General features: G+C 35.1%; 1 protein-coding gene across 2 annotated transcripts in view; it reads right to left on the reverse strand.

The window, feature by feature from the left end:
* CEP126 (centrosomal protein 126) overlaps positions 1–13,468 on the reverse strand; it is a gene marked incomplete at its 3' end in the record, with an annotated part of 86,770 nt that overhangs the window by 8,903 nt on the left and 64,399 nt on the right. For both annotated transcript variants that reach the window (XM_084250577.1, XM_084250576.1), the window contains exons 7-10: positions 11,745–11,857; positions 9,355–9,430; positions 5,416–5,625; positions 1,893–1,957 (exon numbers count right to left, since the gene is read on the reverse strand). In XM_084250577.1, coding sequence (XP_084106703.1) covers positions 1,893–1,957; positions 5,416–5,625; positions 9,355–9,430; positions 11,745–11,857 — 464 coding nt within the window. The remainder of the gene's footprint in view (positions 1–1,892; positions 1,958–5,415; positions 5,626–9,354; positions 9,431–11,744; positions 11,858–13,468) is intronic.

Below are 13,468 nucleotides of genomic sequence, written 5' to 3' on the forward strand. Positions count from 1 at the left end.
GCAAACAAATCCCCAAATCTCCATGCAAGATATGGCACTTCTGTTGGGGTAAGTCTGATGACAATTGTTTAAACAGGACTTATTAATCATGTGATTTTATGCCATTTTCTCTGAAAATAAATGCAAGGTTTCTGACAATATTAGTGATGCTAAAATAGGGGGGAGTAGTATGTTTGGAGGTAAAGAGACAGAAAAGATTAATGATTGCCAACACTCACAAAGAATGAAAATAATGTAAGATAATATTTCAAGCCTACCCCTAATCCATATCATTAACTTTTTAGCTATTAGTCAGATACTCTAGCAATATAAAGACAGAGGATACCAATATGCCAGACAGAGTAATTTGCTGATTAGATAACTTTTTCTCCCTGCAGGGTAGTATTTACTATTCATGCCCAGTTAGTTGTCTGAGGTTACATACTGTTTTCAAGTAGAGCTGAAATATATGCAAGAGGGATCTCAGTTGGGTATTATCTCACTGAAGTGAAATAAGAATCATAATTGCTGTAACCAACAAATCATTATATTCAAAATTCAGACATAGAGAAATTACCACCTTAAAAATTACTTAAATAGCTGAACTGGCAGACATGAAAAATTGAAGGAAAAAACCAAACAAGCATGTAAAAAAAAGTTTCCATAAAAAAAAAAAAAACAAAAAACAGCAGGAGCCACACTTGCCAAAATAGCTGGATCTAAAAATCACAGTATAACAATGCCACATCAGAACACTGACTTCAAGAACCATGTTCCCAGAGGTAAATAATAAGCTTTGAGAGGTAAGGACAGCTGCTTTCTAAGTATTATTCACTACTGTACAGAGTGTAGCAAAGAGCTGAAACATGGGTAAGAAATGTTTTATATCATTTACGTAAAAGTAAATCATAATTAAGACACTTGCAGGGTCTTCCCTTTCTCTAGTCAGGATTTCAGAACTGAGGACGTGTGATGAAAACACACGAGCAAGCACCTAGTGAATTCTCTAATAGGATTTTCTTTGTTGAACACCTCAGCTAAGGATTGTGAGAGGCTGGGAAGTAGCTTAGTTTGAGGAAGTTTCCATCTCATAGACCTAATTTCTGTGATTTCCTTATCTGACCTTGGATTAGTTACTTAGGCTGAAGGTTTCTGAACATAATGACTGTTTCTTTATATCTATATGTCTGTCTGTCTGTCTCTGTCTACTTACCTAGCTAACTTCCTCCTCTCTCCCTTTCTCTTCCTCTCCCCTAGAATTCAGTGCCCAAATGAAAACCTACGTAAGGGACCAGGAAAAAGGCTAATTATAATTATATAAAGTAAAAATCAAAATCAACAAGCAACTATAAACCAGAGACACACTCCGGGGGGGGGGGGGGTGGTGGTGGTGGTGGTAGTGGGGCAGGGGGAGAAGGGAGTAGGATCAAAACAAGGGAGGTGGGAATTGTATGGAGACTATAACCAAGATGAAAATGCATACATTGTGCAAAAATGAAAAATGATGTAAAAATATATAAAATAAAAGAAAAAAAAGAAAAAAATTCAAGGTAGTACTGTCTAGTTTTGAACTCTAAAGACAGGGAGGGATATGAGCAAGGATGGAATCATTGCCCATGTGAGTTTCCTACCATTTTCAAATTAAGGCACATATCTAAGACTCTTTGAAGAATGGGGCACTGACACCTGCTTCTGCTTCTATGATTGAAATACTATGGATGTAAAAATTGTTATGAGTTTTTTTAATGATAGGATATTTGCTTGATTCTAACAAAATACCTTATTTTTGAAAGTTGGTTAGGGAGAAAAGCTCTCTAAAAATGAGTTTGAAGAAAAATTAATGTCAATACATGATTCTTATACATAATAAAATTTCCTAAAACCAGGAAAAAAAATCTTCTTTAAACACTTACCAGAAGTGGTATTATTTGTAAGGCATTTTTGATGGAAGGATTTTTGCAAATGGTTTCTTGTACATCTGAAATAATTATATAATGATACAAAATAATTTAGTTATATATTTTGAAAGGGAATGACTAAAGAATCAATTATTAAATTCTGATGTGTCAAAACATCCAAAATTGAGTAAGAAACTTTCTCATTGACCCCAGAAAGTCATTATACTTATAGGAGGTTAAAAACTGGAAGCTGGGCCTCCCGGGTGGCACGCCGGGTTGAGCGCAGTGCTGTGAAGCTGTCCACAGTCTCTGCAATGAGGTTCGTTCCCCAGAAGGCCAGGGAGAACCCCACATGGCGCAGCAGACCTCTCCTGCCTTGCCTGCTGCTCCCCTCAGCAGTGTCTTTGGTCCTTCTGCTTGTTCTGCTCCCCCCTCTGTCTCTGGTGAATCCTCTCACCTTCCTGAGCCTCTGGCCTATACCCAAGCTCTTGTATAAAAATAAATAAAATCTTTAAATTTAAAAAAAAAAAATCCCCAACACTGGAAGCTATTTAATTAAAAAACAATTGCATAAAACTTAAGTTTGATAAAAAGGAATTCCCAGTATTTAATTATATAATATAATAATCTTTATTCAAATGTTAGGTTTTTTCCCTTTCTTCTGTTTTTTAAACCAAAAAATGAACTTCATTCTTGGAGCATCTCAGGAAAGAAGACATGTTTATTTAGCTGCTGAGGCACAAAAAATTGAGTAATTTGATCAATTCTTGTGTTTTAATTTTTCCGGCTTTTGTCTATAAAATAGCAAGCATCAGAGAAAAAGAATAATATTCAGGCAGAATCTTTTATATGAAATAACTGATCACATGGCAATATCTAACAGAAAAAAGATAAACTGTGTAATTTTATATCCTAAATTTATAGCCTTGGTTCTGTGTTGCTTTGTGGTTGCAGCCTCTTGCTCTTAATAGTATAGTACTTTTATTTCATTTTTTGTTTGTGTATTATTACTTTTAAATTTTAATTTTGAAAGTAACACACATAGAGTATATAAAACATATGCATATTTTAATTAATAAGAAAAAGCAGTAAGATATTTGAACATTTTTACTCCTTTGAAAGGCTCCCCAGGCTCCCCGCTGCCCTGTAGAAGGCATGCCTCCTTGCCAGGTAACTCACTGTGCTATTCCTTTGTAACCTGAACACATGTATACATCTCCCAAATAATACTTAATATTGTCTAGGTTAGCCTGTTTCTGAACTTTGCATAAATGAAATTGGATTGTCTTTGTCTTATTCAGTTCAAAATTACATGTTATTTAGTTCATCCATGATGATTTATGAAGCTACAGTTTGTTCTCCTGTGTCTTCCACCACCAGAATAAACTGTGTCTGTAAAATTTTAATTCCTGGCTTTTATAAACAATCATGTCTCCTGATATATACATGCCAGGTTTTCTCCACAGTATGCTTCCAGGGTATGAGTCTGCTGGGTGGCAGGATATTTTCATGTTTAACAGGAGGCGGCGGCAAGCTATTTCCTAAGGAGGCAACTCCCACCCACATTATGTGAGAAATCCTACCGCTGCTCTTCTTACCAACACTTAGCATTGCCAGACATTCAAGCTTCTGATGAGTAGGTAACTCCACCCCTTTGTGTGAGTAGGTAACTCCATCCCATTGCATTTTCCAATACTAACGAAGTTGAATATCATTGTTTATCAGTATTTGCATTCCCTTTGTTGTGTATTCCTATTCAAGTGTCCTCTCCCTTCCCATTTTTCTATGAGTTGTCTTTTTTTCTTCTTGATTTATAGTTTATTCTATATTTTGAACAATAGTACATACTATGGAAAAATAGTATGTACTTCTATTGAAAATAGTATGTACTATAACTATTTTTCCCTACTTTGGACCTGTCTTTTCATTCTTTCAATGAGTTTGGTTATGCAGAGAAGTTTGTAAGCTTAAAAAGTCAAGTTTATTAATGTTCTCCTGTATTATGTTCCTTGTGATTGACTTAAGAAATCCTGCCTAGGGCCTCCCCTGGTGGCGCAGGCAGTTGAGCGCCACGCTGTGAAGCTGTTCGCAGCCTCTGTAGCGGTGGTTCGATCCTGGCCATCAGGTGAGGGTCCCACACGGTGCAGCAGACCTCTTCTGTGGCTCTGCTGTCATGCCCGTTGCTCCCCTCAGCAGTGTATTTCGTCAGTCTGCCTATTCTGTCTCTGTCTCAGGTGAATCCTCTCACCCTCCCACACATCTGGCCTGTACCCCAGTTCTTGTATAAATAAATAAATAATCTTTAAATAATAAAAAAAAAGAAATCCTGCCTTACCCAAAAGTTAGAAAATATTTTCTTATATTTTCTCATAAAAAGTTTTATATATTTTCTTTCACATTAAATCTTTCATTACTTTGGAACCAATTTCTCAGAATGGTATTTTGTAGCACCCATTATGGAGTGACGAAAATCTCATCTGAAAATGACTCCAGAAGTTCTCTGCAGCTCTTCTTTCAACGTGCTAGCTGGGATCCAGGAACAGCTTTGCAGCCCAGGTGAGAGAAGCTATACCTAACTCGAACTTCCTGTGAGCTCAGTAGCTCCTTCTCCTCGCAAGAAGGCCTGCCCTTTCTCACACATTTTTCTACAACTCTTGTATGTTTCTCCCTGCCCCTCTCCCCTAATTATTTGTTTTCTATCTTTGTGTTTCAGTTCAAAACATTTTTATTATCCTACTCTCAAAGTTCACTGATTGTTTCCTTGATTCACTTGAGTCCATTGGTGAGCCATAGGAGACATTTTTCATTTTGTTCTTATGTCTCACATCTCTGATGGGCCCTTTCTATAGTTACCATCTTACTGAAATTCTCTGTTCTTTGTAGATGTTGCCTACCGGTTCCATGTTCTCTACCTACCTTTTTCACTATAACCTTTGCCCTATTAGTTACAGTTACTTAAATAAAACCACATGAACTTTTAGACTGTAAGACCAATTACTGATTACCAGGAGGGAAGGGAATGAGAGAATTGGGGAAAGGGGCCAACGGTATGGTGAAGGACAGATTTGCACTTGTACCAGTGAACTTAATGTAACACAAACACATGTTGATTCTCAACAATGAACACTTGAAAACTTATATAATGTTATGATGCGTTGTGACTTCATTTAAAAAATTCCTTATAGTCTTACCAGCTCACTACTACATTTAATATTTTTAAAGTACTTAATCCAGAATTTATTTATTTTTGATGGGTGGTCACAAAAGATACCTACCCTGTCTCACAATGATAAAATGGAAGTCGATTCATAAGTTCCTAGAAGACAGTTTAGCCTGCCACAGAAATTGGCACCATCATAAATGATATAAATATAGTACACATAAAATAGTATGGTCTATTCAAATATATTCTGAATGGTTTTGTACTTGGTAGGTGATATTCTGGATAAATTTTGTATTTTATTTTTAAATTTTAAATTAAAATGGTCTAAATACAAAATATGGCATTTTTCAGAAAAAGATGCTCTTCCATACTTACAGTATAAACTTTCATTGAGACGATTAAGGGACTGTAGAATCTTTTGTTCTTCATCTGATAGTGCACAGATGGTGAACTGCTGAGTCTTATTCAAAGCCATATCTGGTTTCTGTAGCTGCTTGCTATTTATGACAGTCAGAATTTCATCTTCAGGCACTGAAGCTTTTACTAGGTTTTCAGCCATCAAAAACTCAGAAGTACTATCTGAAACTGCAGAAACGTATTAATTGTTCTTTCATCCTCATTTGTCTTAGTTGACATTTCTGTATCTATTCACTTCACAAACAGAAGAAAGCCAGGATATATTTTTTTAAGTTTGCATTTTGTATATTAGGATCAATATGGAGCATTTTTCTATTCCTGATATATATAAAAATGGGATATTCAAAATCGTGGCAGTGAGGTATTAACAATTCCTAGAGTGTTACCTGAACTAAAGACAGCATACATTGTGTAGGTTATTTATTTTGTGTTCTGTTATTCAGAAAGGATTTAGAAGATTGCCTTTCCAATAACAGTTAAGATGAGTTACAAACAAGAGAGTAAGAGAAAAGGAATTTAAAGATTAGAAAATTAGATGATCAGCTGAATAGAACTCAAGCCTAGAACTAGACCCAATTAGTCAGAAGAATGGAACAGATGATCAAAGGCTAGAGAGAAAGGAAAGAGGACTGAATAAATTAGTTGCTAACAAAATAACCAATTTGGAGTTCACTTTACACCATTCAATTAAGTAAGTTCCAAAGGGTCTCCCCTGGTGGCGCAGGCAGTTGAGCACCGCGCTGTGCAGCTGTCTGCAGCTTCTGCAGCGCTGATTCTATCCCAGCCAGCAAGGGTCCCACATGGCGCGGCAGACCTCTCCTGCCGCACCCGCTGCTCCCCTTAGCAGTGTATTTCGTCAGTCTGCCTGTTGTGTTCCCGGCTCTGTCTCTGGTGAATCCTCTCACCCTCCTGTGTATCTGGCCTGTACCCGGTTCTTATATAAATAAATAAATAATTAAAAAAACTTAAAAAAAAATAATAAGTTCCAAAAAATTTAAAGAATTAAATGTAATAATCAAACTAGTAAAGCAGCCTAGAGGAAAAGAAATAAATATATCTAAATTCTATATTTAGACGGTTCTTTGAGCTTTAAAATAATGGAGATATCACTAAAAGACTTAAAAAAATATTTATTTAAGACCAGTCTTTAAATTTCTGAAGGGCAAGATTTCTGTATCTTCTGTTCGTTATTATATAGCCAATATCTAGGTGCAGGCAGAAAATTAACTGTCAATAATCATTCATTAAAATAAAAACCATAGGAACATATCAATAGATGTTGAGAAAGCATTCAACAAAGTCCAACATCCATTTATGATGAAGGCCCTTGAAATTCTTGGGATAGAAGGAACATACCTCAACATCATAAAGGCCATATATGACAAACCCACTGCCAACATTATTTTCAATGGAAAAAAGCCGAAAGCCTTTCCTTTAAGATTAGGAACGAGACAAGGATGTCCTCTCTCACCACTGCTTTTCAATATAATACTGGAGGTCCTAGCCAGGGTGATAAAACAAGAGAAAGACATACAAGGAATCCAAATAGGGAAAGTAGAAGTAAAACTATCACTATTTGCAGACAATATGATAAAAAGTCCACCAAAAAACTACTCAAAATAATCAACCAGTTCAGTAAAGTAGCAGGATACAAAATCAACATGCAAAAATGTAGCCTTCCTACACACAATCAATCTGAAGAAGAAGAAATCAGGAAAACCATCCCTTTTATAATTGAAACAAAAAAAATCAAATACTTGGGAATAAACCTAACAAAAGAGGTGAAAGACCTATACAAAGAAAATTATAAAACACTGTTAAAAGAAATAGAAGACACAAAGAAATGGAAAGACATCCCCTGCTCATGGAGTGGAAGAATTAACATTATTAAAATGTCTATCCTACCAAAAGCAATATACAGATTCAGTGCTATTCCAATAAAAATCTCAATGACATTCTTCAAAAAAATAGAACAAATACTGGCAAAATTCATATGGAACCACAAAAAACCAGGAATAGTCAAAGCCCTACTGTTGAAAACAAAGGAGAAAGGAGGTATCACACTTCTAAACTTCAAGTTATACTACAAAGCCATAATAATTAAAAGTTTGGTATTGGAACAAAAACGGACACACAGACCAATGGAACCAATAGAAAGCCCAGAAATAAAACCACATTTACATGAACAACTGATTTTGACAAAGGAGCAAAGAATATGCAATGGAACATGGGCAGTTTGTTCAATAAATGGTGCTGGGAAAACTGGACCACCATATGCAAAAAAATGAAACTAGACCAATACCTCTCACAGTGCACAAAAATCAACTCAAAATGGATACGAGCTGGATATAATTCTCCTACATTGCTGGTGGGAGTGCAAACTGGTCCAACCACTATGGAAAGCTGTCTGGAGGTTCCTCAGTCTATTAAAAATGGAGCTCCCATACGACCCAGTAATTCCACTACTAGGGATCTACCCAAAGGACACAAAAATATTGATTCAAAAGAACACCTGTACACCTATGTTTATTGCAGCACTATTTACAGTAGATAAAACCTGGAAACAACCCAAATGCCCAAAAATAGATGACTGGATCAAGAATATATGGCATATATACACAATGGAATATTATTCAGCAATCAAAAAGATAAACTCATGCCATTTGTAGCAACGTGGATGGAGCTAGAAGGAATTTTGCCCAGTGAAATAAGTCCGAAGGAAAAGAAAAATATCACTTGTAGGAGGTTTCACTTGTAGGAGGAATATAGGGGAAACAAATAAGACATCAGGGGAAAAAATAATAACAACATAAAACACAACACAATGAAACAAAAACAAACAGAATATAAATCAGAGACATCCTGCAGGGGAGGGGGAGGGAGAGGGATTGGAGGGAGGGAAGGAGGGGCAACACAGGGGAGTGAGGTGATGGTGTATAGTGAATTGTTAGAGGAAATTCTATGGAGACTATACCTGAGAGCAGGCGGTTGGGGAAAGCAAATATTGTTTAAAAGTGAACAGTGATGTAAAATATATATAAATAAATAAACAACAACAACAACAAAAAATACTATTAGGCATAGTAGTAATAAAATGTCAAAACTACTAAAATACCATTTCTTTGCCTGTCATATAAATATTACAAGTTGAGTCTACTTTAAGTTGGTGTACACCACTAGAATGATTTTGTTTTTTGTGGGTTTTTTTTTTTTTTTTTTGTATTTAAAGAGCAGGTTTATTAGAAAAGGGATAGGATAGTAAAAGTTACTTGCTTAGACACAAGGGGGCAGGAAGAGCTGCCCCAAAAGAGACAGGTTTGCTAAGAGAGGCCTGCATGGTCGCAGGTGGGTGGCCTTGAGGAAAGCTGCCTCCGCTGAAGGAGGTCAGTGAAGAGAAGCCCCGGCATGTGCAGGTCATGGGCAGGCAGGAGGCTGCTGCCCTACAGAGGGAGAGAGTTGGTGAAAAGAGACACCTGCATAGTCACAGGAGGGCAGTGGAAGTGCTGCCTAGAATGATTTTGAATAAAATTTTCAGGAAAACGTTTTAGGAATACCAGTTCATATTTCCTTTGATCCATTATTCATTTTTACCCAGAAACATTTACTGGGCAATTATATGCCAGCTACTATAATTTTAATTCTGGGAATCTGTCCTATGGAAATAATTAAAATGTCAGGAATAATTTTGATATAGAAAGATGTTCAATATGTTATTATTTCAAATAAAGGTAATAACCTACATGGCAACAACCTACATGTACCAGGTGAGGAGAGTGCTGGTTCTAATTGGTGGTCTAACAGTCATGTAATATCTAAGCATTTGGGGAAATAAGTAAAGAAAAATAAAGAAATCACAGGGAACAGAGCTCAGAAGAAAATGTTTAAGTTAAAACATACCTTCTTCAGTATTAGAAGTACTCCTTGTAGTTTGTTTTGGCTCATTTGAACTTAGCCAGACACTTTGTCCAAAATTCTATAAAAATAGAATTTTAAATCAGAACATAACTCATTTAAAATTCATGACATATACATTGATTTTTGAAACTTTTATACACTTGTATATATTTTCAACTATCATTACTCATGTCATTTATGTATTTTCTATATTTTAGAGGAAAAATAAAGAATTACAGGAATTAAGTCCTTCCCATGGAAACTGGATACTTTAAAAAAATGTTGATTTTGAAAAACTTTGTAGGTTATAGTGATGTTTTGGGGTATTTGGAAGAGGGAAGTAGGTTGGGTTGGCAACCTACAAAAGTGCTAATTAAAGGAAACATGAAAAACCTTAAGGTTTATAATCTTGGCGGTTTATCATTATATGGTGAACCACAACTTCTGGTCCAAAACCTTTGATTATGGCTAATGCCAAGGACAGTAAGTATCTTAGATGACAAAACTACAAACAGAAAGAGCTGCCTCAGTGTTGCACAGAAGTAGGAAACAGGAAATCCCAGGGCACTGGAAGTTGGCACACACACTCAGCGCTCTCCGTGGGATCCAGCTCTCCTTCTCTGGGTTCGGGTATACTTTGTCTCTGCATGCCCATTCTGTTCCACTTTAAGAAGTAAACTATGGTTTCTCTCAAACTACATGGCTCTGACTAGCCTTTGTACTGGTCTGAAGTGGAATGGATGTGGTGTTTGAGGCCCCTCTCCATCATCCTGGCTAAACTCTAGAGAGGCTTAAGGCACCTTGGACTGAGACCATGATGCCAAGTGCAATTCTACTTTTTTTCTGTAATCCATTCATCTCTTGATAAAGGTGACAGGGGCTACTACTAAAATAACTGACCCTTTATTTAGACTCTTCAGTGAAAACAAACAAACACCAAAACTGAAAAACCAGAAGAAAACAATAGGGATGGAAAAAAATTAAAACTTGAAAACTTGATTTTGATTCAGGCATACCCATTAAAAGTTACCAAGACTTTGGAAGATTTTGGGCTAATGGAAGATGCACATGGGAAAGTGTAAGTGGGCTTCGGGAAAGAAAGACAAGATGAACTCTGAAGTCTGTAAGACAGAATGGAAAGGAGCAAGCATGAAATAAGAGCCAGAAAACTAAAGATGTATTTAGAGAGGGCACTAAAATGCATTTAAAATCTAATTTGTTCATTCCTTATGTTAGACCATCTATATATCAATATTTTAAATTTAAAATATATTAATAAAAAAGGAAAAAATTATTCAATTTATATTTTTTGAGATGTTTGATGTGAATAACATGAAAGCTAATAAGGAAGTACTTGTTGGCATTATTGCATTTGTGATTAGGAAGTTACATTTGTAAGTACTATGTTATTAAGTAGTAAGACTGTTACAAATGGGACCTTATTTACATAAATGTACAAATGAGTTTTGCTTGTTGATAATATTACATCATGACTTATTAATATTCTTATCCATATAAATAGTTCCTACAACATACAAACAAAAGGGCCCTCAACCTATAAGTTGGAACTTAAATTCTTCGTATGACATTTTACTCCAGTTCTATTGAAATGATACTTAAAGCAGAAACTACCAAGAAAAATGCCATTCACTCATGTAGATTTTTAAATATTTTAAATTCAATACTTGCATGAGGTTAGCCCCCTAGAAAATGTCATATGTAGGTCACAGAATTGTCTCCATTAATTTTTGAATTGCTGTTAGTATGTTTAACTTTTATTGCATATCTTAACCTCAAACCATTTTATGAAATCACTCCTTTATTCATTGTTGACTGCTGATAGGTTTTTGTCCATCATAAACTTCAAAGTACCCTATACAAGATTTTGCAATGTGAAATGCCTTTTAACATAGCGTATTTGAAACAATATCATTACCAGTATTCCTGGAGAGCTATATAACTCATTCTATTTTTTTTTTGGTCACATCTTCAAGGAAACTTAGATCAGATAGGATGCTAAACACATGGAACTATATTAGTGTTTATGATTAGCATGTTTGCTTCCTCTACCTATTGCTCTAATTTACTTTTATTTTTAATGTATAATCTAAGTAACTCTGTTGTGAATGACACATTTCCAGAGTTGACTACAAATAATAAAATAGTGAATTCTTAAAATTGGTTTAAAGTCTTCCTTAGTACTGTTCCCGTAGGCTAATTAGAATATTACAAATTAGAAAAGTAAGTTTCTTGCCTAGATTCCAAGGCTGCTTTACGATGACTTTGGCTGTATTTATATTTATGTTGTAGTGCAGTTCATAGTAAGAGCATAGTCCTTTCTAGGCAATTTTTCACTATGAGAAGAGATTAACTTTTACTAATACTGTACTTACATTCATTTGTTCACTGTACTTCTGTCCTACAGATCCAGGATTTTGTCTTTTCTGCTCTAACAGACTTCTCTGCTTATTTTCAACAATTCGTTTTCTTCTTGTAACAGTAGAATCTTAAACAAATGCCAGTATAATATCAAAACTTGAGTAGATAATATATATCCACCATAAACTTCCAAGTTACCTTCAAACATTACAGCAAAATTCTAAATCTCATTCATTCAGCAAATTTTATTGAGCTTCTCTTATATGTACTATGCATGAGTTACAAATAATAGATTGAACAAAATTTCTGTTTCTGAGGGATTTAGGCAATTTTAGGCAATTTCTGTTTCTGAGGGGTTTACAGTTTAGAGCAGTGACTTTCAAAGTATGGTGCTGGAACACCAGGATATGCAAAATAAATCACTCCTATGCGGGAAGGACATATCAATTTCCATTTTACATTCATTATCTACAAGTTAGAAATTAAATTTTATTATGATTAATAAGCAGTTGGCATTGGGACCCTGGTAGGATTGACAGGTAAAGGGTCAAATACTGCATACAGTACACAAAATAATCTTGTAGGAAGTATGAGGGTTGGCAGGAAGCTTTTTCACTTCCTGCAATGTACTAAATTATGCTTTGTGGATTAACAGATACATTGTAGTACCTGAATGAGTATCAAAATGGGAAAGAAACTTTAAAAAGGCTTTTGTAGGGTATGTATTGTGTGTGTGGTCCTATATTATTTAAGGTGAGTGGTGTGTATATGACTATCAGTTATTTATATTTTTTTTGTATAATTAAAAACATTCTTGCAAAATCACAAAGATCATACTAGAAATGCAAGTGCAGGTATAAAAAGGCAGAGCAGATACATAAACTTGTAGTCTCATAAACTTTTTGCCACATAATAATGACAGTATAATTATAGTTACAAATTTTATCACAAATTCAAAGATTAACAAAAAATTGTTAACAGTAAACTTTATCTTAAATGCACATTGTGCCTTGAGAAATTAGGTAATGATGACAGCATGTGGAATGAAGTCATTGTAATTGATAAGACATTTAATATTAAGCATTAGGATTATTAATGAGAGAAAAGTAATGTTATATAGCTAATACATAAAATGTAGTGATACAATATAAAACCTGCAGTGCATTGGTCTAGAATGGATATAAATTACACTAAAGTACTTAGATTGGCTGTAAAGCCATAAACAGAGTTAAGTGAAAACACAGTAAGTCAAGTGTCTGAGAATCCTGAGAGGTTTCACAGAGAAGGTTATGCCTGAGGTCCACTTTAGAATAGCAGTAAAGTGTCCAAGGAAAAAGACTCTGAGTCATAAAGGACATTATGTGCAAAGGCACAAAGAAACAATGATGTATAGTTAAGAATTTCCTTGGAACCAAAGTGTAGAAAATTCAATTAGTCTGGGACATAGCATGCAAGTATGTGTGTGAGCATGCACACATCTTGTGAAGAACATGGGAGTGTGTGTGTGTGTGTATGCTTCGTTATAAGAGTTCAGGTAGGAGTAAAAAATGGAAGAATTTGGAGCTCTGAAATTATGTGCTAGAAAACATGGGCTTGAATATTGAATCATAGTACTATTGCTACTCTCTATATAAGTATACATACATAGCTTCATATATCTTTACCTAACAGAGATATGCGTATATAGTTATATGCATATAACTAAACATATAAAACTATATATAACTATATACCTAAA

This window comes from Talpa europaea (assembly GCF_964194135.1).
Source record: "Talpa europaea genome assembly, chromosome: 12".
Taxonomy (NCBI): domain Eukaryota; kingdom Metazoa; phylum Chordata; class Mammalia; order Eulipotyphla; family Talpidae; genus Talpa; species Talpa europaea.